The 26,683-nt window shown below is 45.7% G+C and overlaps 1 protein-coding gene across 5 annotated transcripts in view; it reads right to left on the reverse strand.

Annotated features, from left to right (window-relative positions):
• Positions 1-26,683, reverse strand: part of CYTH1 (cytohesin 1) — a 111,199-nt gene that overhangs the window by 33,430 nt on the left and 51,086 nt on the right. For 4 of the 5 annotated variants that reach the window (XM_054456699.2, XM_063656563.1, XM_063656564.1 and 1 more), the window contains 2 exons: positions 2,515-2,597; positions 1,067-1,131 (listed from right to left, as the gene is read on the reverse strand). In XM_054456699.2, coding sequence (XP_054312674.1) covers positions 1,067-1,131; positions 2,515-2,597 — 148 coding nt within the window. Of the gene's footprint in view, positions 1-1,066; positions 1,132-2,514; positions 2,598-15,742; positions 16,107-26,683 lie in introns of those variants that run through there. The other variant, XM_054456700.2, reaches the window with a different exon arrangement.

The following is a 26,683-nucleotide window of genomic DNA, read 5'->3' on the forward strand; positions in this document are numbered from 1 at the left end:
ATACAGAGACTGGCCGTGGTGAGCTGGCTGCCTTCTGTGGAGGACTCAGCCTCACTACACCCTGAAGGCACTGCCCACAGGAGTCTAAAACAACAAATCAAACAGTCCTACGAAGCCAGACAGGAAGACTTAGGCTTAGAAAAATACAGACATGTAGTGAATTGGAAACAGCTCATTTATTGCATTAAGCAGTCAGAAAACGGTCTGGGAACCCCATTCAAAACTAAACTCTCAAAGTCACTAACATTTCATGTAAATAAAAGAAAAAAAAAGCAGAGTCCTTGTCCTTTTATACTACCATTGCATTTCTACATTTTCTTCCCTTAACCATTAGGAAGGTGCAAATAAGCTCACGATTATCCTCAGACATGACTGGGCACTCCAGCCCTTTGAAATCGTATCAGCAGCATTCACTAAGCTTTTCCTTTATACAAAGGAAAAACAGAAACTTTAAAATGCACACACACAGTGGACAACAGAGGGGAGTAATTCACATAAAAATTTAGGAGCAGTTTAAGACTCTCTGAGACCTTTGAAGTTCTCCAGTTCAATTTTTTTTTTTTTCTTTTGAGACGGAGTCTCGCTCTGTCACCAGGCTGGAGTGCAGTGGCGTGATCTCAGCTCACTGCAACCTCCACCTCCCGGGTTCAAGCAATTCTCCTGCCTCAGACTCCCAAGTAGCTGGGACTACAGGTGTGCACCACCACGCCCGTCTAATTTTTGTATTTTTGGTAGAGACAGGGTTTCACCATGTTGGCCAGGATGGTCTCGATCTCTTGACCTCGTGATCCACCCGCCTCGGCCTCCCAAAGTGCTGGGATTACAGCTGTGAGCCACTGTACCCGGCCTCCAGTTCAATTTTTTAAACAATGGAAGAAGCTCCTATGTTCAGGAGGCCTTGCGGTGAAGGATGGAAGGCAGAAATTATGGGTGTGTATGTGCTTGCTAGAACTAGAAAGACACAAAGCTGACTTTTTCCTTCAATGTGCCACATAAGCATAATTAAGGCCTGGGTGCTTTAAGAAATTACAACCACAAAAGTCACCTGGCAGCAGGGCAGACTCACCTTTCCTCTGTGGATCCCAGGTTTTCAATTTCATTAGCTACTTCTGCTATCTCATCCTTCAGCCTCTATAAAACAGACAGTCCAGGGTCAGCAGGAAAGGCAGATGCAGATCAAATTAAAACTTCTAAAATCTCACATAACTCCCTCCAACCAAAAACAAAATAAAGCAAAATGAAACAAAATATGACAAAAATGCAAAAAAGTAAATTAGGAAAATTCATCTGTTTCAGAAATATTTATTGAGTGCCTACCAAATAGTGAGCATTCCAGAAAATACCAAGGTAGAAAAGGATACAGCCTCTGACCTCAAAGAGTTTACGGTCTAGGAAAGTTTATAAGCATATATGCTATGTGAAAAACAAAAACTGGCTGCCTCATCACAATCTTTCAGAACAAGTCTGCAGCTTACTAAACACAAGTGTGCCAGAAAATTCAGAGGACAGTCTCCTACCCAAAGCCCAGGCTGCAGAGCCTGCAATAGCTGTGCCAGGGCAACACTGCCACCAAGCGGCTGGCAAAGGGAATGTCTGATCAAATCGGCTGTGCATCCACACCCACCCTCCTCATTCCAGTACACTGTTGGTCAGAATGGATGGGCTCTCACGGGGAAGCGGGGCTTAAATGGAGAGCTGCTCAGCTGTCTCACGATCTACCAGTGAAGCAGGAATCAAAGGATCAGGGAGAACTATCAAAATATACTTAAATCAACTCCGGAGCAAGTCAAGTCTTTCCTCATTTTGCTACTCTGGGCAACAGGATTCCCTCCTTAACCCCACTCCTAATGTTTTACGAAGAATTCTAAAAGAATAACATTTGCTGCCTTAGGGCGAAAATAATCCAACTATTGGCTTCTAGACTTATTTCCTACAAGCTTGATAGTTACGAAAAGGAACTTGGAAAAATTGTAAAATTGCTATCACTAAGTACATCTATAGGGACCAGAAATTATGCTGTCTTTTATGCTAAGTCCTTCCAACTGTGTAGCAGGTGTTTTCACAATCTGACAGATGAAGAAACTGAAGTTCAAGGAACCGGAACTCTCTTGTCTCAAATCATTCAGCCAGTAAGCGGCAGAGCCAGAGCCAGGGCCAGGGCGTGGGCCGAGCTTCGCCTGAAACCTACGTTCTCATTTCCTCTCCTCATCCACTCTGCTCCGCAAGGGCAAACACAGCAGAGAGGACTACTCAGGAGACAGGAGTCCTGCGGGGTATCTCCAGCTCCGACAACCGACCAACTGGGTGAACCTGGACAAACCACTGAACCTCTGACATTCCATCTGCTCAGCTGTAGAGGAAAGGTGATTATCAACACCTACGCTTTGTGCAGAGCTGTAGTGACGGCAGGTCAAAAGTGTCTTGAGGAGACACTCTGCAAAGGACACCCTTTTATACAAATGGAACTATCACTGTGGTTCTTACGTTGGTGAAACCACCATGCCACTCTCCTACCTGAATGTCAGCCAGCAGCTCCTGTTTTCTCCGTCGGATGTTCTCCAGTTCTTGACGCTCCTCTGCTGTCAGGTCACTGGGAACTACAAAAATGGAGGGCAATGTTACAAGAAAGCTTTTATCTCGCCAAAAATCAAGGAAGATCCAGAGGCCACAAAAGGAGAAGGATATCAAGAAAGAAACTAGAAATCAGTTTCAGAAATGACTGAGTGATAGAAATAGTTACAGCTCCAATTCTTATCAGATTTTCTAAAGAAAGGAAGGCCCTTAAATCACACAGAAAAGCTCTGAGAAAGAAACTCTTGGAAGGAAAAACAAGAGAGAAGAGATTACTGAAGGTTAAATTAGGTTGGCTATGAATGGAAAAGGATGAATATTAGCTGAGTGCCTGGCCATTTTCATCCCTTCCAGCTGGGAGACTTCAGGCTGACATTTAATTAATCTCTCTAGGCCTCAGCTCCCTCATGGTCAAAAACAAAGCCTCCAAGATGGAAAGATGTCCAGAGCCCCCTGAGGTGGGGAGCGGAGGCAAGAGGCAAAGCGACATGTACGAACAATTGTGTGCCATCTCTGGGAGGGGTTTGGAGAAAGAGACTAGGTATGCACTGAGAAATAAAAAAAGTCTAAAATACACCTAAAATCAGTGCTTAACTCTGGGAACTGGGATTATGGGACTTTCTCTTTCTGCTTCATACCTTTCTTCATTGTTTCGATGTTTTACAATGTGCTCTTATCATCAGAACAAAGTTACTTAATTCCCAGATCACAGCTCTCACCACAAAATACTTCTGCAATCCTCCAATGGCTCAGTCTCCCCCATCTGTACTAACAGGAGATTTGGACAGACACCCTCTAAACGCCCCTTCACGCATGCTATGGGAAACCATGTGGGCAAATGAGAAGAAGAAGCATTAGAATCAAACAAACCAGGTTCAAATCCTAGCTCCAATCTACCAAATATCAAATTAGGTCACTTCAGACACGTTATGTAACCTATTTGGGTCACATTTCATCATCAATAAAGTGGCCCCACCATCACCCACTTGGTAAGGCTGCTGTGAGAATGATGTAGAGTAATTAAAGGTGCTGAGCAGAAGCTCAGAAGTGTTGGCTCTTGTTCCCTCCACGGCACAGCAAAGAGCACCCACACTCTCAAGGGTAGGGGTGGTTTGAGGGTCCTTCTATCCTTCAGTGGGTGCCTATGTAAGCCTGAGCTGCACTGTACCATATGGTGGCCAGGAGCCCCATGTGACATTAACCACTTGAAATATGACCACCCAGTTTGAGATGTGCTATAGGTATAAAATATACACCTCGGCCGGGCACAGTGGCTCACGCCTGTAATCCCAACACTTTGAGAGGCCGGGGCGGGCAGATCACGAGGTCAGGAGACTGAGACCATCCTGGCTAACATGGTGAAACCCCGTCTCTACTAAAAATACAAAAAATTAGCCAGGCGTGGTGGCAGGTGCCTGTAGTCCCAGCTACTCGGGAGGCTGAGGCAGGAGAATGGCGTAAACCCAGGAGGTGGAGGTTGCAGTGAGCCGAGCTCACGCCACTGCCCTCCAGCCTGGGAGACAGTACAAGACTCCAACTCAAAAAAAAAATAAATAAAAAAATAATAATAATAATAAATACATATATATATATACACACACACCAGACTTTCTATAAAAACAAAGGAAAACTACTTTTTAATAATATTTTATATTGATTGCACATTGATATAACAATGAAATGTATTATTTGAATTGATCTCAAAGGAACTGGTATGAAATACAAGCACGTCTGTGGCTCATATTGTATTTCTAGACAGCACAGAGTTGGAATAACATCTCTGCTCGAGAGCACAGTTAGGACACACACACTTTCCTTCTGCCCATGGCACTAAAACTGAATCTACTACATTCAGAGAGCAGTTACTTTCCCCAAATATTTCATAAAAATCACAACAAGAGGGTAGAAACAATAGACTACAGTGAAGCCTACAGAGTGGGTTAATTAGCTACATTAGAAAAGCCGACTTTTCCTTTTTTTTTTTTTAACCAGTTTTTCCCCATCCTTCTCTAAAAAAGTGTTTTTTAAACATCTCAAAATCCAAAATAAGAAAAGCATTTTAGTCCAGGCCTGGTAGCTCACGCCTGTAATCCCAGCACTTTGGGAGGCCAAAGCGGGCAGACTGCTTGAGCCCATTGGGACCAGCCTGGACAACATGGTGAAACTCTGTCTTTACTAAAAAAAAATACAAAAATTAGCTGGGCATGGTGGCATATGCCTGTAGTTCCAGCTACTCGGGGGGCTGACGTAGAAGGATTGCTTGAGCCTGGGGTGCGGAGGTTGCAGTGAGCCAAGATCACACCACTGCACTCCAGCCTGGGCAACAGAGCCAGACAAAAAAGAAGGAAAGAAGGGAGGGAGGGAGGGAGGGAGGGAAGGAGGAAGGAGAGAGAGACAGAAAGAGAGAGAGAGAGAAAGAGAAAGAAAGAAAGAGAAAGAGAAAGAAACAGAAAGAGAAAAAGAAAAGAAATGCATTTTGCATCATGACCCAATCTCCACCATACATAAAAGTATCAAAAATAATACCTCACCATGTCTGTTATTTCACTGTGAGCTTTCTTAACAGTGGTTTAGTCCAGTAAACTGATTTTATGGCTGCATGCAGTGGCTCACACCTGTAATCTCAGCACTTTGGGAGGCCAAGGTGAGTAGATCACCTGAGGTCAGGAGTTCAAGACCAGCCTGGCCAACATGGTGAAACCCCGTCTCTACCAAAAATACAAAAAAAATTAGCCAGGCATGGTGGCAGGTGCCTGTAATCCCAGCTACTCGGGAGGCTGAGGCAGAAGAATCGCTTGAAGCTGGGAGGTGAAGGTTGCAGTGAGCTGAGATCGTGCCATTGCACTTCAGCCTAGGCAACAAGAGTACAACTCTGTCTCAAAAATAATAATAATAATAATAAATAAAAAATAATTATTTCATAATCAATTAGGTAATTGTATAATTACCTAATATACTGAGTCTTGTGGTTTGAAAAACACTCTTCCTTTAGAGTCTGGAAGAGATAGCCACTCTGAAGATCCCAACAGACCAACTAAATCCAACCCAGGTCATCTTCACAAGAGTGGGCCTTAAACTGCATCCCTGAGAACTCAAGGGTGATCACTCAGGTGTGTGTATTGGAGGATGGAGCCTTAAATAAGTTCACCTACACACCTGCTCTCCAGTCCCATTCCTGTGTCAAGACCCAGGTCTCCAGCTCAGCAATCCATCAGCATTATGTGGATTCTAACCCTGCACCCTTGCCAAACCCACCACCCCAAATGTTTCTTCCCAGGCTGAACAGTTCTCCCAACATTAAAAAAAATATATATATATATTAAAATGGCTGCTTCAGGAAAAAGTTAAGACAAATAAGTGAGCTCTGGTTAAAGCAAAAGCCGTTTTGAAAAACAACATCAACTCTACTGATACGTACATCAACTCTACTGATGCGTTTCTAGAGAAACGCATGCCTAAAGCAGTTCATTCCAATTTTTCTGTGCTTCCCAGACCAGAAAAATTTCTAGTCCAAGTAGAAGACCTCTTTAAGAAATTAATTTCTTCAGGTTCTAGAAGATACATATTCATTCCAATATAACATGGTTTTGAAATTAAGGCAACATTCATCTTTTAAAAACAGCTGCTCCGCAAGAGGCTCAATGATTGGGATTTGATTTTGAAGCTACAGAGCTGGCTTAATCAGATCATCAATGTATTCTACCCAACAGAAGCAAGACTAAATCCAAGGTCCATAAAATGAGGCTGATGAAAAACAGAGCAATCGTATAAAAGAAATTCCTATCTCAAGACTACTATATACCCTGAGAAGCCAACTTTTATCATTCTAAGCTGGAAACTCTAAATCGTTGCTTTCTTTTCAGAATCTGAGCACGCAATCATTCTGAGTTTCATATTCACACATGACAATTTTTCTGGACGGACACAATCTAGCTTCTGTATTACAAATTCAAAATGCCCTTCTAGTCCTTTACCTTCCAAGATATTATTTTTAAAATAGTAAAGGAATAGGCCAGGCGCGGTGGCCCACACCTGTAATCCTAGCACTCTGGGAGGCTGAGAAGGGTGGATCACGTGAGGTCAGGAGTTCAAGACGAGCTTGACCAACAAGGTGAAACCCCGTCTCTACTAAAAATACAAAAAGTAGCTGGGCGTGGTGGTACACACCTGTAATCCCAGCTACTTGGGAGGCTGAGACAGGAGAATCGCTTGAACCCCAGAGGCGGAGGTTGCAGTGAGCCAAGATGGCGACATTGCACTCCAGCCTGGGCAACAGAGCAGGACTCCATCTCAAAAAAATTAAAAAATTTTAAAAAAATAGTAAAGGAATAAAAAAATCCATAAACCTACAATATCAAAGAGTACACAGAGAAGGGCCATCAGAAGAGATTTCAACAAATTTCCAGAACAGAGAAAGGAAAGAAACAGTGCTAAGTGCTAATATCTTCCAGAATAAAAACTCCACAAAGGCAGGGACACTGTATGCCTTGTACACTGTTGTGTTTGTGGCACCCAGCACAGGGCCTAGCACACTAAGGATTTAACACACACACACACAAACACACACACACAAACGAAGCCAGCTTTCTCATGAGCAGACAAGCGTGGAGCTGGTGTCCAGGGTAAAGCCTCCATAGGTGGACAGCGGAGACATAAGAGGACCCTACCCCCAAGCAGGCTCTGGCCCACTCGCCCTGAAGCCAAGCCTCCCTGCCCACAAGGCCCAGCCACGCACAGAGCTTCCGTTTAACACATCTACTGCTTCACTCTTACACTTACAGAGATAACCACATCTATGCCAGGAGTGAGAAAGGACAAGACAGGGAACAGAAAACTCACCCTAGAGCAAACAGAGATAATTAGGGGGAAAAAAGAAAGAAAAAAAAAAAACCTTTAGAAGAACAGAAAACTTTGGAAAAGGGACAATTACAGAAAAAGAATACAGCCTTGCAAATTAAACATACTTTTGTCCCCCACATCAAAAAAATCAACAAAGGATTAAAAGATAAAGTTGGGGCATTCTTGTAGAACAAAGAGGTTTGAAAATATAAGCAAACCTGGAAATATAAACAAAAAAATCAACTCAGTTGAATAAAAATATTTTTTAAATCCCACAGAGAAATTCTCATAGGAAAAATTCAGAAGTTCCAGGAATAAAGACGATCCTAAAACCTCCACAGGGGTTAAGCAGAGTGATTAATCAGACCACCCATGAGGGAAGATCTCGCTGGTGTCAGTATAAGAGCCCGCACACTAAAGATAGTGCAGTGGAACTTTCAAAATTCTAAATGAAAATTATCTGAACCACGAATTCTCAGTCAAGTAGGAGGGTAAAACAGACTCATTTCAGATACATAAGGATCAGAAAGTTTGTCTCCTGTGCACCCCTTCTGAAGAAGCTACTTCAGGAGCAAGATGTGGATCAAGGAACAGGACTGACTCAGGAGCCTGAGGACAGCAAGCGCCATCAACTGTGATGGACAACAGCCATCAGACTGGGTCAGAGCAGGAAGCCAAAGGGTTGCCAGAGGAATGCCATCACAAAGAATGAAATCAGACTCGAAACCAGAGAATGAAGGAGAAAGCAGCTGAGAAACATGTGTGATATCAACAGGCATCATTCGGTTTCCTCTCAAGAGAATAAAAAGGACTGGGAAACAGGAAAAACTCAACTACAGGAAATCACAGAAGAAATGAAACATGCCCCCGAGTGGTGTCCTCTGGGCCATCAGGGGCGCTAGGAACAGCTCCCTTTGAGTGGGCACCTGGCTCTACGTTGAGTGGTATCTACATTCCTGTCATGGTGCTGGTCCCTGGTGGTTAACTTGCAGAATCACCCTGTAGACAAAGCATGAAAGACCAACCCAGGCTGGAGAAGCAAAGCTATCTGTTACCAAGGTGAAGGAAGAGCTGACCAAAGTTTGAGGGAAGCAAAGTGGAGAGGGCAGCAGGGTCCCAAGTGGTCCCCCCAGCTTCCTCCTACAACACTGGAGACCAGAGGCATGGACAAGGATCATGAACAAGAAACCCACGCTGTAAACATGCCAAAGGTAAAAATCCAGGAACTGAAAATTGTGATCAACTACCAAAAATGGACAGTGAGAGAAGGAAGGAAGAGAATGGTGTGAGCTGCATCCTCATCCATCATAGGCGGAAGGCAGGAGATAATCTTTGATTTTGACAAAATAATCACCAATTTAAGAACTTGGCAGCACCCACTAGAAGACCTAAAAGCAGAAAAAAGTGAATTAATAGTGGCTGCTTTGGGGAGTGGGTCTGGGAATAGAGAGACAGGACATATAAGCCCCTGAATACTTGCTTTAAAATACATATACATATGTACTATGACAATTTGAAAACAAAAGACTAAAAATGTACAACTATGGTCACTAGAAAAGATAGCCCTTCTGTGTCATTGGAGTCAGACAGAAAACACTTCTGGCCAATTTTTAGCTAGAATAAATAAGACATTTATCTACATTTATTTTGATCCAATCTCCTGACATTTGCCACATGACTGCTAAATTACTTCTCCATTCCATACTTAACTAACTTTAAATCATAATGCTGCTTCCCTTCTGGCTCAACCAATCATTCAAGAACTTTATTTTAAAAAGCTGAACTACACCTCATTTTTCTAGTGCAGTTTTATTCTGAGATGAGGCAAAATCTAACATTTCAGTAAGTGTTTCCTCTGCATAAACTTAACAATGCAACATCAAATCTTTAATTCAAGCCTTCATTCTCATGCTGCCCCGGACAAAAAAAACATCCAAGGACAAAATGCTTAATTTCATTTAGCGGCATAAAGAATCAACACTATTGCTGGAGAGCAGAGGGTGATTGATTCCTACAATCTTGGCTAGTGTCTTCAGGACGCTGCGAAGGCCACAGCTGGAACAAGAAAGGTGGTGGTCAGAAATACCCATGTCTACCTCACAGCGCGTGAGTTTCTGGGAAAGCACCATCCGCATCCTGGGAAACCCGTCTATTCATGCCGCTTCTCTCCTGTGTAGTCATTAGGGTTAAACTGCAAAAGAACGGCTCAGATGGGCCAGATGGCAGCACAACAAACAGCTCCTCCCTCCCCCACTGCCACGTGCTGCAGCCATGCTTATGTGCCAGGGAGGCGGCTGAACCCCTTGCTCTTTACAAGAATGGCCACTGGGGAGGGCAGCAGGTTGTCCCTGCCAGCAGCCTGAGCACAATGGAGACAAACCAGAGGGGGAGCTGCCCTGACACACCACCCGCTCACTCGCCCTCCTCGCCCACTGACAGAGGGGCACCCAGAATCCACGGCCACAAAAGTTAATCCGCAAGGTGTCCGGCTGGCAGTCAGGGAGACGGTCCAGCATCAGCCCCATCACCATTCCTTTCCAGGGTTCCAATTTAATGAAGGGGATTAAAGTGACAAAAACAACAAGGCGCTATTGTGCTTGGCTGTGAATAGGAAAGCCACACAAGCGAAGCTTTCATTTATTTATTTATTTAAATGTTGCTTTGCAGATTTTAACAGTCGGCAGAAACCCAGAGCTGAAATGGGTTCCAGCCAGTGGCATACAAAGGAGGACTGTCTTAAAGGGACAGAGCCCTCTTTCCAAGCCAGAGGACGATACATGAGCACATGGCGGGCTCTAGTCTAAAATCCTGCAACCCGCGCTCCACCGGCCACAGGCAGATGCCCGGGGACATGCCATCAAGTTCCATGGAAAACGCAGCTCTCTGACAGCAGGTTCTGCTTGGCAGACACATAGCAGCTGCCAGGACCACACTGTCCTAAATCCCCATGGGTACCGTCAAATGAACGTGTCCAAGGCATGCTTTAGGACCGAGATGTCTCTGTGAGGTCATCCAGCTAGCAGCAGACCCCTCTGCCTAGCTTTAAAATACATCACTTGCCTTATTTTTTTCCACCATAATGATTAACCAGCATCCTTCTTATAGCCTTTGCCTTTCAATGGTTCAAATGGATATTTAAACCAACAACGCAGGGAAACATTTTATAAAGTAATTAAGGAGTAAGCCCTCATTTGCGGAGAAGGTAAATATACAAAAGGTAACTACCTTAGTCAGAGTTGCTCCCAGGCCAAGGAGGTCATTGCCATTTCCCTTTCATCCCCTCCAGCTGGCCTGCTGCCAACGGGTGCCCTCCTGCTAATCATGGCCACACCCCTTTACAGACCTGAAAGTTTCATAAACACTGAATACACACACACACACACACGCTCCTTCTCTCTTAACCTTAAGCTCTGCCTGAAACAGCAGTGGCAGTAGTGAAATAAAGCACCCAGCTTTTCTACAGCCTCTACAGAAACTGCCACCTGCTCAGAGGAGAACAACTGGCTATTTACAAACCAGGCTTTGGGTTCAAAAGCGCGCATCTGGGAAACCATCTTGTTCCTCCAGCCTCCAAAGATACAGTGATCACAGCGTGAGGGCTAAGAAACTCCAAATGTCCAGAGCACTGATTGGTTCCAGTATTCAGCACTTACTCGCCACATACCTCTGTCAGTCCTACTAGTTAGACCCTAAACAAACCAGCGTGTTCACCTCCCTCTGCACTATCCTATGGGTGTAAGTCACTTTGCCTCCCAGAAAATCCCAGTGACTTATAATTTGAAAAACTTCAAAATACTGGAAACAACTCAGGCTTTGGAGACATACCAATGTTCAACAAACTGCTAAACTCTCTGAGCCTCAGTTTTGTCCAGCTGTAAAATGGCACTGCAGTTAGCACTGTTGTGAGGAATGCATGATGGAAAAGATAAAACTGCGAGCACAAATAGGTGCCCAACAAATGCCAAATGTCTTTCCTTTATCCACATACCCAATTCATCTTCCTCTTTTGCTTCTTTCTAACAATGTCATCATTGACGCATTCAGCCTGCATTTACTGCTTGCCTACTAGGTGGAAGGCAGCGGGGGTACAACACTGAAGAGACAGATCTGGTTCCTTCCAGCAGGAGCAGCAGTCCCTGGAAGCATCCACTGAGAAGGTGATGACTTCAGGTGTGCATGTTAACGAGGGATCATGCACAAGGCTGTATGAATCCACAGCATGGGGGCCTCACCCAACTTCTGGGACAGATCTGGGGACTGCCACTCTACAGGGAGTGGTCTTGGGTCCTAAGCCTAGCTTGGGGCCACACTCACCAGCTGGATGACCCTGGGCAAGTTACTTCAGCTATCTGTGCCTCAAAGCAAACAGTAAGCTAAGAGGTTGCTTCCAGAGCAGAGTACTGTTTAAAATGACTACAGCTTTTATACCACTTGGGGAACATACAAATAACCCACAATAATACAAAATCTGGTAAGTTAAAAACTATAGGATAAGAAGGCAGTGCTGTGAGGCATGGCTAACAACTGCAGGTAAGGCAGCAAACAAGAAAAAAAAAAACAGTCGAGGAGTCAAAGATAAAGTTCTTACAGATCATTACTACAAGTGGAGAATAGGTTGGTTTACGGGAACTTTTTTCCCCTCACTGAGAAAAGTAATTTTCAACTTTCACAAAACTCCATGCTGACATTACAAATATGTGGGGTCAGATCTTTAAGGCAGGGATAAGAATGCAACCAAAATCCAGTGTATCTTTCAGGTAAAATGTAACAGAAGAGAGATGTAAAGCAAACAGTTGTAATGATACCAGGATTTTACTGGAAGCCTGAAATTTCGAGACAGTCCTCAGGATAACTGTTAGGATCAGAGGATGACGAAAGATGGATTAACAAAGGGGTGTGACTAGAGCAGGAGGCCCAGGTGACACTTTCTGCCAATAATACACTGAAGAGTTCACACCTTCACACAGTCTATCTACTTTGGGAAACCAATTAAATTTCCCACTCACTGAGTCAGAAACACAGTAATACTTTTCAAACTTAGTACCTTAAAAAGGAAGGAAATTCTGATGTATGCTACAACATGGATGAACCTGGAGGACATTAAGCCAGTCACAAAAGGGCAAATATTGAAGGAATCCACTGATAAGAGGCCCCTGGAGTAGTCAAACTACCATAGAGACAGACAGTGGGATGGATGCTGCCAGAGGCTGGGGAGAGGGCGAATGGGAGAGTGAAGGTTTAATGGCGGGTTTCAGTTTTGCAAGATGAAAAAGTTCTAGAGAGTGGATTGCACAATAATATGAATGTATGAATGTACTACTGAACTTAACAGGCTGAAGATGGCACATTTTTTGTTATATGTATTTTACCACCATTAAAAATAAAGGTCTGGCATGGTGGCTCATGCCTATAATACCCCCAGCATTTTGATTTGTTTTTTTTTTTGTTTGCTTGTTTTTGAAATGGAGTCTTGCTCTGTCGCCCAGGCTGGAGTGCACTACCGCAACCTCAGCTCACTGCAACCTCCGCCTCCTGGGTTCATGCAATTCTCCTGCCTCAGCCTCCCCAGTGGCTGGGACTACAGGCGCCTGCCACCACGTCCAGCTAATTTTTGTATTTTCAGTAGAGATGGGGTTTCACCATGCCAGGCTGGTCTCGAACTCCTGACCTCAGGTGATCAGCCTGCTTCAGCCTCCCAAAGTGCTGGAATTACAGGCGTGAGCCATCGCACCCAGCCATCCCCAGCACTTTGAGAGGCTGAGGGAGGGAGATGGCTTGAGCTCAAGAGTTTGAGACCGGCCTGGGTGACATGGCAAAACCTCGTCTCTACAAAAAATACAAAAGTTAGCCACGTGTGGTGGCACACACTTGTAGTCCCAGCTACTTAGGAGGCTGAGGTGCGAGGATCACGTAAGTCCTGGAATGTGGAGGTTGCAGTGAGCCCAGATTGCACCACTGCATCCAGCCTGGGTGACAGAGTAAGACCCTCTCTCAAAAAAATAAAAATATAAAATAAACAAAAATTTCACAGCATATTCTAACTTCTCTGTCTGCTTATCTTAGTCCCTTTCCCAAGAAACTATGATTTGACTTTTGCGTAGTGCATTTTAAAGTAAGTATCTCACCACCAATTTGCAGCCTAAGAGATATGTTAAAAGAATTTACAGCTGGGTGTGGTGGCTCACGCCTTGTAATCCCAGCACTTTGGGAGGCCGAGGCAGGTGGATCACCTGAGGTCAGGAGTTCAAGACCAGCCTGGCCAACGTGGTGAAACCCTGTCTCTACGAAAAATACAAAAATTAGCCAGGTGTGGTAGCATGCAGCTGTAGTCCCAGCTACTTGGGAGGCTGGGGCAAGAAAATCGCTTGAATTTGGGAGACAAAGGTTGCAGTGAGCTGAGATCGCGCCATTGCACTCCAGCTCGGGCGACAAAGCAAGACTCCGTCTCAAAAAATAAAAATTAAAAAAAAAAAATTTACACACACTACCCAGGACCAAAAAGAGTTAAATTAGCAGGCAGCTAGCAGAAATGGTATTCAACATAGAGGCAGAGGTGCCTTCCAGCAAACTGCCAATATGAATATTTAGACTATTCTAATTTAAATTTCTTCCATGCAAAAACTACCCCGGTTCCCCACTAACAGTAAATCTATTAAAGACTTTTATTACTACATTCTGCATTTTCAGGGAAGACTTCGGTCCTCTTAGACTTGGAGCCATCTCACCTGACAGCTCCTCACGTTCACAGGAGATGCTGCCTGGGCTTTCACTCAATACTTTGTGACCTGGAGCAAACAATGACCTCTTCCAGCCTCAGTTTCCTCACTTATGCAATGAGGATGTCACCCAGCCCTTCTCAACTATCTTATAAAAGGAAGGTATTGGCTGGGCGCAGTGGCTCACGCCTGTAATCCCAGCACTTTGGGAGGCCGAGGCTGGTGGATCACTTGAGGTAAGGAGTTCGAGACCAGCCTGACCAACATGGTGAAACCCCATCTCTACCAAAAAAATACAAAATTAGCCGGGCATGGTAGCAGTTATCTGTAATCCCAGCTACTTGGGAGGCTGAGGCAGGAGAATCGCTTGAACCTGGGAGGTGGAGGTTGCAGCGAGCCGAGATTGCGCCATTGCACTCCAGCCTGGGCAACAAGAGCAAAACTCCATCTCAAAAAACAAAAAAGTAAGGTATCAAAAAATTTAATTTAATAAATCCTAGAACTCAAAGACTTAGCTTGCATTTCAAGGTAGTAACAGAACCTAAGTGACAAAATTTTATCCTACGAATTTGGTTTAGAAAAATAAAGTTAACATCCGCTTTCAATAAAAGCTAAAAACTAGAAAACAACCATTTTAAGAACCTTAACCTTTTCTAAAAGCTCACAGTGACAACACCTGATATAGCTGATATAGCTGGGGTTTCCCAGCAGCTTCTTTCTGGCACTCCACTGCTGTTTCGAAAGGATCCCAGGGACTGGACGCAGAGCTCCACAAGGAAGAACCATTTTCTAGCCCTAGCCTCCTTGAGCCAAGCGGCCTGCTCCTTCACTCCCAGGGAGAGCCTGGAGTTACCTCTTCCTCCAAACAAGCCAAATCAGCTTGCTCGCCCCTCATCCCAAGGGGACAGGCTCCTGTCCCCTGGGTGAAGCTGCCACTCCCCGTGCCTGCCAGCTGCAACCACTGTCAGGTTGCACAGCTGGGCCACCACACCCCTTCCATGTCCAAAAGAGAGGCTTGGTGGCTTGGAAGTCAATTCTCTCTCACTTTACCCTCAGTGGCTAAAATCTGTTTGTTTGCTAGCCCTTTGTAATGCTCTGGATTTTTCTGTACATTGAAATACTCTCCCTCAGTCTGACAGCTGGAAAGGACCCCTAGCATTAAATGCAATGTACAATTCCAACTCCTTTTCTATGTGTATTGATGGAAAGAGGACTACTCGTGCCCAGGAAAGGTTCCCAAGTCCTTACTAAGTAAAACAGAAACGCCACGGGTAGCGGGCCTAGAGGGGAGATCACCCTGAATCTGTGCCTCTGCTTTCTGCCCCCCTATTTCAAACCTCACAGAAGCTGGACCAAGGAAATTGACTACTGGCGTGTTCCTAAGTCTCAGGCTTAGAAGAAACTACACTGAATGCCTGGATACCTATCCAAAGGTGTAGTGGAAAAACCTTCAGAGGAGAGCACAGAATGCAGATCCAAAGGACAGACATGCAGAGAGACAGCCACGCACACATCAGCTCCTACTGCTGGCTGCTGGGTGGGAGAGGCAGGCAGGCAGCAACGCATAATGGGAAATCTGCTGACAGGGCTCCACACGCCATCCACCAGCCTCTTACCCACGGTGAGTCCCCTCTCCTGCGGCCCCAGTGTCCTGGCCAGCCCTGGGCAGCGACATCAAAGCCTCGGCAGGTCACAGCTCTCCACGTCAGAGGCCATGGTGGCTCCGTGCAGCGACCCCACAGTCCCAGGCTGCCGGGAGCTCCCACAGCTGTAGGTGCAGGGAGAGCCGGAGCAAGGACAGCATGTGTGCGCCAGCACAGCAGGGGTAGAGAAGAAGGTGTCCAGAGAAAACAAAAGCTGAGAGCACCGGCCCTGCGGGTGGAAACTCGCTGGGCCCGGTGGGGAAGGCTGGCGCAGAGCGCAGAGATGGACGCGCAGAGCTGCAGCCCTAGCAGACGCTCCGAGTGTGTGCTGCTCCGCTCCTCCAGGCTCATTTCCATGAATGCAGTCACAGCCAGCCCCTCCTACTATCCCCCATTCCCGGCCTCCCGGGGGGGAGGGGAGGCACCACCAGCATCTGCGCACAGGCTGCACTTGCTTTCCTCTCTCCCTCAGAAGCAAAAGCCTGATGCCTGCTTTCACTGCAAGAATGCCAACCTTACTCCAGATGCCCTCTCCTTACTGCATGGATAAACAAGAGACTGGATCTAGGGGGTGGATGTTCTGTCACCCCGAAGGCACAAGCTTAGTCCTTCCCACTGCCCCGCATCAGGTCAGCAGGCAAAGTGGCACTGACCAGACTGCTCCAACACCGTCCTGGAGGGGCTTCAGGAGGAGTATCCTTTGCTCCCTTCCTCCAGGGATTCCATGCCCTCCACTTCCATGAGGGACACTCCAGCCTTTTTACCAAGAAGGACTCGCCTCCTACTCAGTACACTCGCAGCCACCAATGGTTCTTTCTTCACCAGAGGCTGCGGCATCGCCTTTGAGGACACTTGCCTAATATCAGCTTGGAATGTTAGGCAAGTGAACCTTGGGGATGATAATACAAGATGGCTGGTGACAAGAAATATGGCTACAGCCTGAGGATAGCAGCTCTCAAACCTCAGAGGGCACAAGAATCACCAAGAGCACCTGTTAAACACGCAGATTTGGGACCCCGGTCCCAAAAGCATGAACTCCAGAGACCAAGGCCCCTAAGTGATACAGAATACAGGGTTACTGCAGACCACACACAGCTTTTGACTAAGAAGGGAGGAGATATTTTTTAAACAATTCTAAAATAACCAAGGAGAGAAAGTAAAAGGGAAATCACTGTGCTAGAGCAGGGTTCTTCAGTCTGGGCATTACTGGCACAGGGAGCAGGTCACTCTTTGTGATGGGGGCTTCCCTGTGCATTGCAGAGTGCTTAGCTGCGTCCCTGGCCTCTACCCACTAGGTGCCAGCAGCACCCCCATCCCGATTCCCTACAACCAGGTTTGACAACCAAAAATGTCTCCAGGCATTGCTGAATGTCCCTTGCGGGGCAAAACTGCCCTGGTTAAGAACCATTGCTCTAGATAAACAATGGAAGAGGGGGTGGGAATCCTAAAAACACCCCCATACCCTCCCCTCCTTTCCAGTCTCCTGCCATTAGGAAATCAGTCATGGAAGGCACCCGCCCCTCTGCAAGCCCTGCCTCCACTGCCATGCCATGGGGGTTGGGCTGGCTGGGGAATGCAAACAGACGTCCTCATCACCAGGCAGTGCCACCAGGCCTGACCCAAATACCCTGGCTCTGCGTTGCATCCTGTCTTTCAAGAAACAGCCATAGTGTGAACAATTTTCTTTTAGTGTCAAGAGAGTAGTACTCATTTAAAAGAATCATACTAAGTCCATGAAAAACAAATTCTAAAATTCTACATTCTAAAAAATGTATATTGAGGGTCCCAGTGCAACAAGTCCCTGGGCCCCTGTCTTCCTCCTTGTCACTGTCTAGTAAGCCATCCCACCTCTCCTCCAAGTCCAAGGAAGATTCCACTTTCCCTGGATCCACCAGAGTACTCAGTTACATCTCTTTGCTTCTTTCTTCTTGTTTAGAAGCTCATCCTCGCCATCCATCGAGTCTTACCTCCTACAGGGAGAACTCAGATTCCTCCAGCCATGGTCCCTGCTCAGTTTACATGTATTAACCATCACCTGATGACCTTCTTTATCACTTGGTAAATAACCAGGTGATAAATTACGTGATACAAACAAACTCAGAGAAGGCAGCCTGGACTATCCATGCTGGTTATCTACCATCACGTTTCCCAGGGATTTCATGTGAAATTAAGCTCTTGCTTTTCAGTAATATCTTGTACTGTAAATATTCTCATAGCACTTGTCATAGTCCTAAGGGCTGTCTTATTTTGAGGTGACATCACTGGTTTTTACACAAATACACATATACACATACACACTCTCTTCAGGGACTCAAAGAGCCCAGCAGGTGAGTTCTGACCCGTGACTCTCTACAGAAGACTCAGTCATCATGTGCAAGGCTCACTATGGCTCTCCCTTTAACAGGGCCAGCTTCCACTACGCCGACAGAGTGGATCACAGCCGGGGTTTACCTGCGGTGTGTGAACCTAGGCAAAGGCTTTAGCTTGACCCAGGCCAGAGACTGCCGGTGGCAAAAACCTGCGCTTTCAGTTAATTCTAGGCACAGACAACATGAGAAAAGGATGTCAGCGGACAAAGAAGTTACAAAAAAAGCTGCAACCAAGAAGTCTGCAGTGTGGCCCTCCTCATATCTGAACAAAACAGATGCCACAATATATACCGCACAATCAAGCTTATGAAACCGCACTCGTATCTGAACAAAACAGATGCCACAATATATACCGCACAATCAAGCTTATGAAACCGCACTCGTATCTGAACAAAACAGATGCCACAATATATACCGCACAATCAAGCTTATGAAACCGCACTCGTATCTGAACAAAACAGATGCCACAATATATACCGCACAATCAAGCTTATGAAACCGCAGCCATCAGAAAGAATCACAGGAAATGACTGGCCACAGAATAGGAATCTCAGGACCAACAGAGAAAATGAACGTTTTAAAAAATAATTTCTCAGACTCATAAGTCAACAGTCTTTTTTTTTTTTTTTTGAGACGGAGTCTTGCTCTGTCACCCAGGCTGGAGTGCAGTGGCGCGATCTCGGCTCACTGCAAGCTCTGCCTCCCGGGTTCATGCCATTCTCCTGCCTCAGCCTCCCCAGCAGCTGGGACTACAGGCACCTGCCACCATGCCTGGCTAATTTTTTTGTATTTTTAGTAGAGACAGGGTTTCACCGTTAGCCAGGATGGTCTCGATCTCCTGACCTTGTGATCTGCCCGCCTCAGCCTCCCAAAGTGCTAGGATTACAGGCGTGAGCCACCGTGCCCGGCCTCAACAATCTTTTAAAAAGTTCACTGCATGGAAACGAGGTCCCTGTCAGTTACTGTGGCTGAAACCATGCTGAAAAGACATGGTTTCGGCCCTCCAAGAGCTCATGTGTTACTATTCCTTTTAAAGAAAAAAGAAACAGGCAGCCCGTAAATGCCAAATAAATGCTGTCTGCAAGGTGCTATGCGGAGTGGGGATCAGAGAAGAGCAGGGCCCAGGTTAGTCCAAGACGGCTCCACGTGAGAGCCTGGGAGAGGGCAGTCCAGGCAGAGGTGGAAAGGGCAGCACAAGGGACAGAGTCTGGAAGAGCAAGCTCCAGGCAGACTGTGGTGCCTTTGAATTTGACACCAAGACAGGTGGATTCTATTCTGCTGTTGAGTTGGGTGAGAGATAAAGAAAGAAGCTCTTCTGGAAGGGCAAGAAGCGGCAGCCAGGCGCCACGAGAAAGAAAAGGGACTAGAAGCTTTGCATAGTCTTCACTGCACCGCGCTCTGCACTTCCGTTCAGAAGTGGTAACAAAGAAATAAGTGTTTTCTTGCCCTACTCCAGCTCACACCTTCAACTACCATCCTTATCCAGCACTAATTCCCCAAACCGCTACTGACTTCCCATCCTCTTTCCAGTTCTCTCTCTCAGGCGCAAGGACAGGGGCAACCAGAAAGTGACCCTCTGACAAGCGTGCAAGGGCAATGTGCATCAATCACTTTATTTCTAAAGCGGAAAATGAGGCGCAAGGAATACATTCAAATCTCGCGGTTCCATCAGCATCCCAAACCCACGAATTCACAATCTGCCCATGAGGCATCCCCAAACCCCAAATCACCTGGGCCACAGGCTCCAAACACCACAGACATGATAAGCATAAAGCTTTTAGGCGAGTCAGGATTCTCAATCTCCCCTCCTTCTGTGTCCCATGAAAACAGAGGCCTGGGATTTTTTGACTTTTTTCTTTAAACTCTATTCCACTCCTTACACTTAAAAATGCCTCATTACTCTTTAGTAGGAGCATAAAATCTTCTTCAAAGAAGCAAAAACTGGCATCTGTTCCTGCTCTGAGAAGGCCTTGAAGATCTCTTGAAAGGGAGGTCATTTCTACCTTCACCTCAAAATAGAAACAAACTGGCTCCCTGTTCCAGACATCACCCTTACCAGAGTTGCCCCGAGTCCAGGTTTGCAAAAGTTTGGGAGAGGTGTGAGAAAGAGCTGACTAGGGCACCAGCCTTTCAAGTCGCGGGCAGGCCTGGGATACTGGCCCCCTGCCTCCACCTACCAGCAGGGCAAGGCTGGAGCAGGCACAGCCGACCCAAGCTTCCTGGCCAGCGCATCCCTCCAGTGCCAACTCAGTGTGCTAGGAGGGCAGGCTTCTTCTCTGTCTTGGCTGCTTTCATGAGGCTGCCCTTGGACCGTCCCCTATCTCCTGCCCATGCAGGGGGCAAAATTTTAGGAGGAAGAAAGACGAGACCCGTGGCAGGGGCAGCCAAGGAGAGCAGTGAGGAGGAGCAGAAGGCAGGCCAAGCTCTGCACCTTTGAGATCCAGGGCAGCACACCCACTCCAGAAGTAGCTGAAGAGGCGCCGACGCGTGAGAGGGCAGTGAGTCCCTGATATCATGAAGGTGTCCCATGGCCTCCCTCCACGACAAACGGATGCCCACCTCTAGGTGGCGCGATATAGTTGGTTTCTCTGGACAAACTCTCTTCTACCCCAAACACGGTAAACCCTCCCCAGGCCAGGCCGGCTCCTGCAGCAGGGCCAGCCTCTCATCTAGACAGGAGAAAGAAACACGGAAAACAAAGGGGACCTGAGCAAAGGTAGAAAGACCCCAGTAATCAAAGTTCTCGTACATACACCACGATGTTTAAAAATATTATTTACGCCGGGTGCAGTGGCTCACTTCTGTAATTCCAGCACTTTGGGGAGCCAAGGTGGGCAGATCACTTGAGGTCAGAAGTTCAAGACCAGCCTGACCAACATGGTGAAACCCCATCTCTACTAAAAATACAAAATTAGCCAGGTGTGGTGGCACATGCCTGTAATCCCAGCTACTTGGGAGTCTGGGATTACAGGAGAATCACTTGAACCAGGGAGGCAGAGGTTGCAGTGAGCCAAGACCACGCCATTGCACTCCAGCCTGGGCAACGAGAGCGAAACTCCGTCTCAAAAAAAAAAAAAAAAAAAATTGTTTACATTACCAACATGATGTTTACAGAAATATAATAAAAAGGATATTAAACTTCACATGGGAAAATATATATATGAGAATAGTCAGAAAAATATGAAAGGGAGAAAGGGTAATGTGAGGGTGTAGCTACCAGAGATTAAAGCATGTGAGGCTTCGGTAATCGAAACTGCAACAGAAAAAAAAAACAAAACAGAAAACAAACTCAAGAAATACTGAAACACACAGGTAGCACTTTGAATCGGTAAAGAAAAATAGGATTATTCAGTCAAGGGTGCTGGGCAAATAAATAGCCAGCTAGCCATTTGGGATAAAACTAAGCTGAAATGAATTCTAGCTTAATCAAAGGTGTTAATGTAAAATAAAACCTGAATAATTCTAGAATAGAACATGAATTAATATAGTCATAATATTGGTGAGTCTGTTCATTTGCGACATGAAAATGAAAAGCTTCTGAGTGAAAAATAATATCCCATAAGCCAAAAGGTAAACAACTAGGACAATAAATTCACAAAACAAATGACAAAGGGTTAATATCTTTTTTTTATTAATTAACTTATTATTTTTAGAGAGGGTCTCACTCTGTACCCAGGCTGGAGTGCAGTGGTGTGATCATAGCTCACTGCAGCCTCAAACTCCTGGCCTCAAGCGATACTCCCACCTCAGCCTCCAGAATAGCTGGGACTATAAGTATGTGCCACCACACCTGGCTAGGGTTAATTTATTTAAGTCACAAAGAAAGCAGCATAAAAATCAGTAAAGCAAAGATGCATACAACGAGCAAAGGATATAAAAGACAGATTACAAAAAGAGAAATACAAATGGTCACACAGAAAAAGATGCTCACAGTCACTATGTGTTTAATGCAAATTAAAACATGAATAACATACCATTTTCCATTAGTCTGGCAGGAATCAGAATGCCAGATGAGACAAAATACTGTCAGGGGAGTGGGCTACACAGGCAGTCTCCCGTGCTGCTGGGAGAGTGTAAACTGGTACAACCTTTGGCACTAGCAAAACATAAAGAGCACACACCTTTTGATTTGATTTGAATCAAACTTATGAATTTGATTCTTAAATTCCACTTAAGAGTGGATATGCTCCCCAAATTCCAAAAATTTTAAACTACCTAAGAACTATTTGGTAATTTAAAAGAATAAGGTGATTTGTAAATGCTAATATGAAAAGATCTCTAAGATACATCTGGTGAAAGAGGATGGCACAGAATACCTTCTCACAAGTAACACCTATGCTTGCTAAACACACAGGGAGCTTCTGAGAAGGAAACACTTGAAACTGCTAGCAGGAATCACCTTTCAAATCAAGGACTGTGGAAAGAGAGTGGGGGAGGCTTGGACTCTTCCTCTTCTGCCTATCTGTATATCTGGATCCACAACTAACACAAAATTTGATGTTGAAGTTTTTATTCAAAGAAAATACAGAAATGCCCTCAGCCACTTACATTTGCTCAGACTGGCCCAATATTTCTATTATAGAAGAAACATCCTTGGACTCTGTTTTAATGCCCATGAAGTGCCTGTTGTAATTACACCCATTCTGCTGTGATTTCATATGTGGTCTCTCGTCTGAATTCTGTGATTCAGAATCCCGATTCTTCACAGAAAATACAAAGGGAAAGAGACTTTAGACACCAGAAGGAAAGGCATCAATAGCCACTGACGAGGCCGGGCGCGGTGGCTCACGCCTGTAATCCCAGCACTTTGGAAGGCTGAGGCGGGCAGATCACGAGGTCAGGAGATCAAGACCATCCTGGCTAACACGGTGAAACCCCGTCTCTACTAAAAATACAAAAAAAAAAAAAAAAATTAGCTGGGCATGGTGGCGGGCGCCTGTAGTCCCAGCTATTCTGGAGGCTGAGGCAGGAGAATGGTATGAACTCGGGAGGCAGAGCTTGCAGTGGGCACTGCACTCCAGCCTGGGCGACAGCGAGACTCCGTCTCAAAAAAAAAACAGTCACTGACTCAAAAAAAGAAATTCACTGCATCTTTTTTTAGGTCAGAAGTTGAGCTTCCATGATTCCTCTGTAGAGGAAGGAAGAACATGATACAAGTTACGAAATTATTATAATTTTTTTAATTTTGAGATGGAGTCTCGCTCTGTCTCCCAGGCTGGAGTGCAGTGGCACGATCTTAGCTCACTGCAACCTCCACCTCCTGGGTTCATGCCATTCTCCTGCCTCAGCCACCCGAGTAGCTGGGACTACAGGCGCCCGCCACCACGCCCGGCTAATTTTTTTGTATTTTTAGTAGAGATGGGGTTTCACCGTGTTAGCCAGGAAGGTCTCGACCTCCTGACCTCGGGATCTGCCTGCGTCGGCCTCCCAAAGTGCTGGGATTACAGGCGTGAGTCACCACGCTCGGCACAAAATTATTTTCTTAAGGAAGAAGTGAATGTGCTAGGGCAAGTCCTCACACACCAGCTGATCTACACGAAAGAAGAATTTGACTTTTCTGTCTCCATTTTTCCCCTAGTGTATTACCTAGGTCTACAGAATCAACACATCATGTAGTCAGGAGAAAAACAAAAAGGTAACTTGGAATATATGAAGGCATGAGATCAGCATATCTCAACAGTGGCTGTTGAAACTTAAAATCCTGGCTGATGTGGGCTCAGTTTTCAGAGTCCTTCCCAGGAGCCACAGCAATGGCTTTCATTTGCAGAACTGACCAGGGCTGGACTAGATAACTTCTAAGGCACCTCATGGCTTTAAGAGTCTGTGATTACACTACTGTTAGTGACTCTGTCCCAGGTAATTACTTAATGGCTCCAGCTGTAACACAAAACCCATATGAATTCCCCCTAAGTTAAAGTTCTGAAGGTAAACAGGAGAAGATGGTGGCAGTTTTAAGAGTCCTTTTCTAAAAAGGAAATCTCAGCTGGGCTGAAAACAGAAAGAAAGGCAGAGACAAGAACACTATAAATCTAGTAAAGTTGCCTTTGCAGGATTATCAAAATCCAAGGGAAAAATGAGAGATGGATATATTAAAAATTTCCAGAAGGTCTAGCACTCCATCTCTGATTTAACCAGCAGTAAACTGCATGCAGGTTCTGTCAGCCTGCAGCCACACACACGTTCCTGGGAACCCTCCTGAAGCACAGGGAATGGTGGATGAAAACGGGAATCTCTGTTTCCTAGGGCCACTCCTGCTCCAACTCTACCTCCTATCTGCATCTACAGTCCCTGACTTTGTCCTCCCTTCGGCTGACCATGCTGCAGGCTGATAAAGGCTCTTAATGCCCAGACCTGTACCTACCAAGACCTACGATACCTGCCTTTTCTCTCCACTGATACTGACTTCTTAGAAAATTCCACCTGCTGCCTTCCACATCCATTCTGTCTAATCAGACTTTGGGTCTTGACCCCCCCACAGCCAGTCCTGTACTTTCATATTCCATAATGAAGAGAAAACTTGGGAGGCTACAGAAAGACTCAGACAATGGATAAGGGTCAGCTTTCTTCGGAGGGGCAGAATCCAAGCCCTTGTTTCTATTCACCTTCATTAAGAAGAAAGGGCAGTTCTAATCCTCTGTGTAATACCATGAGCATTCATCTCTGGTGTACTCAACAGGAAAGCCTATAAAATTCAAACCAGAGTGAATCCTCTTCAAAACTTGTCACAGCAGATGGTGATACAGGTTTCTTGCTAATGATGTGTGCTTTGTACAATGCCAAACATGCTCCTGCTTAAAAATAAAGATGTAACCATTTTTGATTCTGCAAAATACAAAATCCATAAGGAAGGGAGTGAGAAATATCTAGGGGGATATGAATTGATAGTTACAGCACCTCAGGTCTTCCTGCAAACACCACAACCTAAGCAACTTGTCCAACTAGAGACTACCACAATCACGTGGCATGCATTAAAACATGGGATAACTGCCGGGCATGGTGGCTCACACCTGTAATCCCAGCACTTTGGGAGGCCAAGGCGGGTAGATCACGAGGTCAAGAGATAGAGGCCATCCTGGCCAACATGGTGAAACCCTGTCTCTACTAAAAATACAAAAATTAGCCAGGCGTGGTGGCACGTTCCTGTAGTCCCAGCTATTCGGGAGGCTGAGGCAGGAGAATCACTTGAACCTGGGAGGCGGAGGTTGCAGTGAGCCAAGATCGCGCCCAGCCTGGCAACGGAGACAGACTCCATCTCAAAAAAAAAAAAAAGGGATAACGTGGAAAGTTCACGTCAAGGACAGCATTTTAGATGCAATCTGGAAACCCAGTGTCCCAGTGAGGAAGCCTATACTTTATTCTATTTGGCATGTTTTTGGCATATTTTCCTACAAATAATACTAGTTTATACGCACATGCTATCTTACAGCTTAAAACGTTTTCTCATTTCCACTTTTTTAAACTTTCCAACAAAGCTCAACTGTAACTCTGCACGTTTCCTGACAATGAACTATGCACTGTTCTCATCAGTTTACAGGTAAGATAAAGACTCAGTGAGTACAAATAATCTACCTCAGATACACTACTAATAGAACCCAATTCACATTCAGGTCACCGGCTGCATCCTCGCTCTTTTTCTTTTCTCTTACTGAAATACACAGATTCACTTCAGCTCAGCGTTTACTGAGCATCTGCCATAGGCGCAGCCTGTGCTTGGAGCTGGGATTTAAATAGCTCCAGTCCCTGCACAGAAAGTGAAGGCCAGTGGGGAGAGGCATGTAAGCCCATAGCAGCAGCACACCCGGCCACAGCGGCCAAGTGCAGCAAGTACTCTCAGAATTCCAGGCGATGCCAAGAGGTTTCAGAGGGGCCACACTGTGAGCCAAAACTTGAAGGACCAACGGATTCCCCAGATGGACAAGAAGAGAATGGTGTATACCAAGCAAGATAAAGTGTATGGAAGTGACAGAAGCCAGCAACAATGGGCACACCACAGGGCAGGGCCCAGGACACAGCAGGCCTGAACTGGCACCCGGAAGGGGGCTTAGTGTCTGCCTGTGAAGGGCCTCAGGTCCCACACCACAGACTTTGGAATCTATCCCAAAGAGATGCCTAAGAGAGGGTTCAAAGGCAAATCAAGGCTGGGCACAGTGGTTCACGCCTGTAATCCCCGCACTTTGGGAGGCCAAGGTGGGTGGATCACATGAGGTCAGGAGTTCAAGACAAGCCTGGCCAACATGGCGAAACCTCTTCTCTCCAAAAAATACAAAAATTAGTCGGGTGTGGTGGCGTGCACCTGCAGTCCCAGCTACTCAGGAGGCTGAGGCAGGAGAATCGCTTGGACCCGGGAGGCAGAGGTTGCAGTGAGCCAAGATTGCACCATTGCACTCCAGCCTGGGCAACAGAGTGAGACTCTGTCTCAAAAAAAAAAAAAAAAAAAAAGGCAAATTAAGGGGGACTGACATTAACAAGATTAAATAGCCAAAAATAATAATAACATGGCAGTTAAGAAAATAGTGCCCAATTAATTAAACTGGTTAATTCTCAC

This window comes from Pongo pygmaeus, chromosome 19 (genome assembly GCF_028885625.2).
Source record: "Pongo pygmaeus isolate AG05252 chromosome 19, NHGRI_mPonPyg2-v2.0_pri, whole genome shotgun sequence".
Taxonomy (NCBI): Eukaryota; Metazoa; Chordata; class Mammalia; order Primates; family Hominidae; genus Pongo; species Pongo pygmaeus.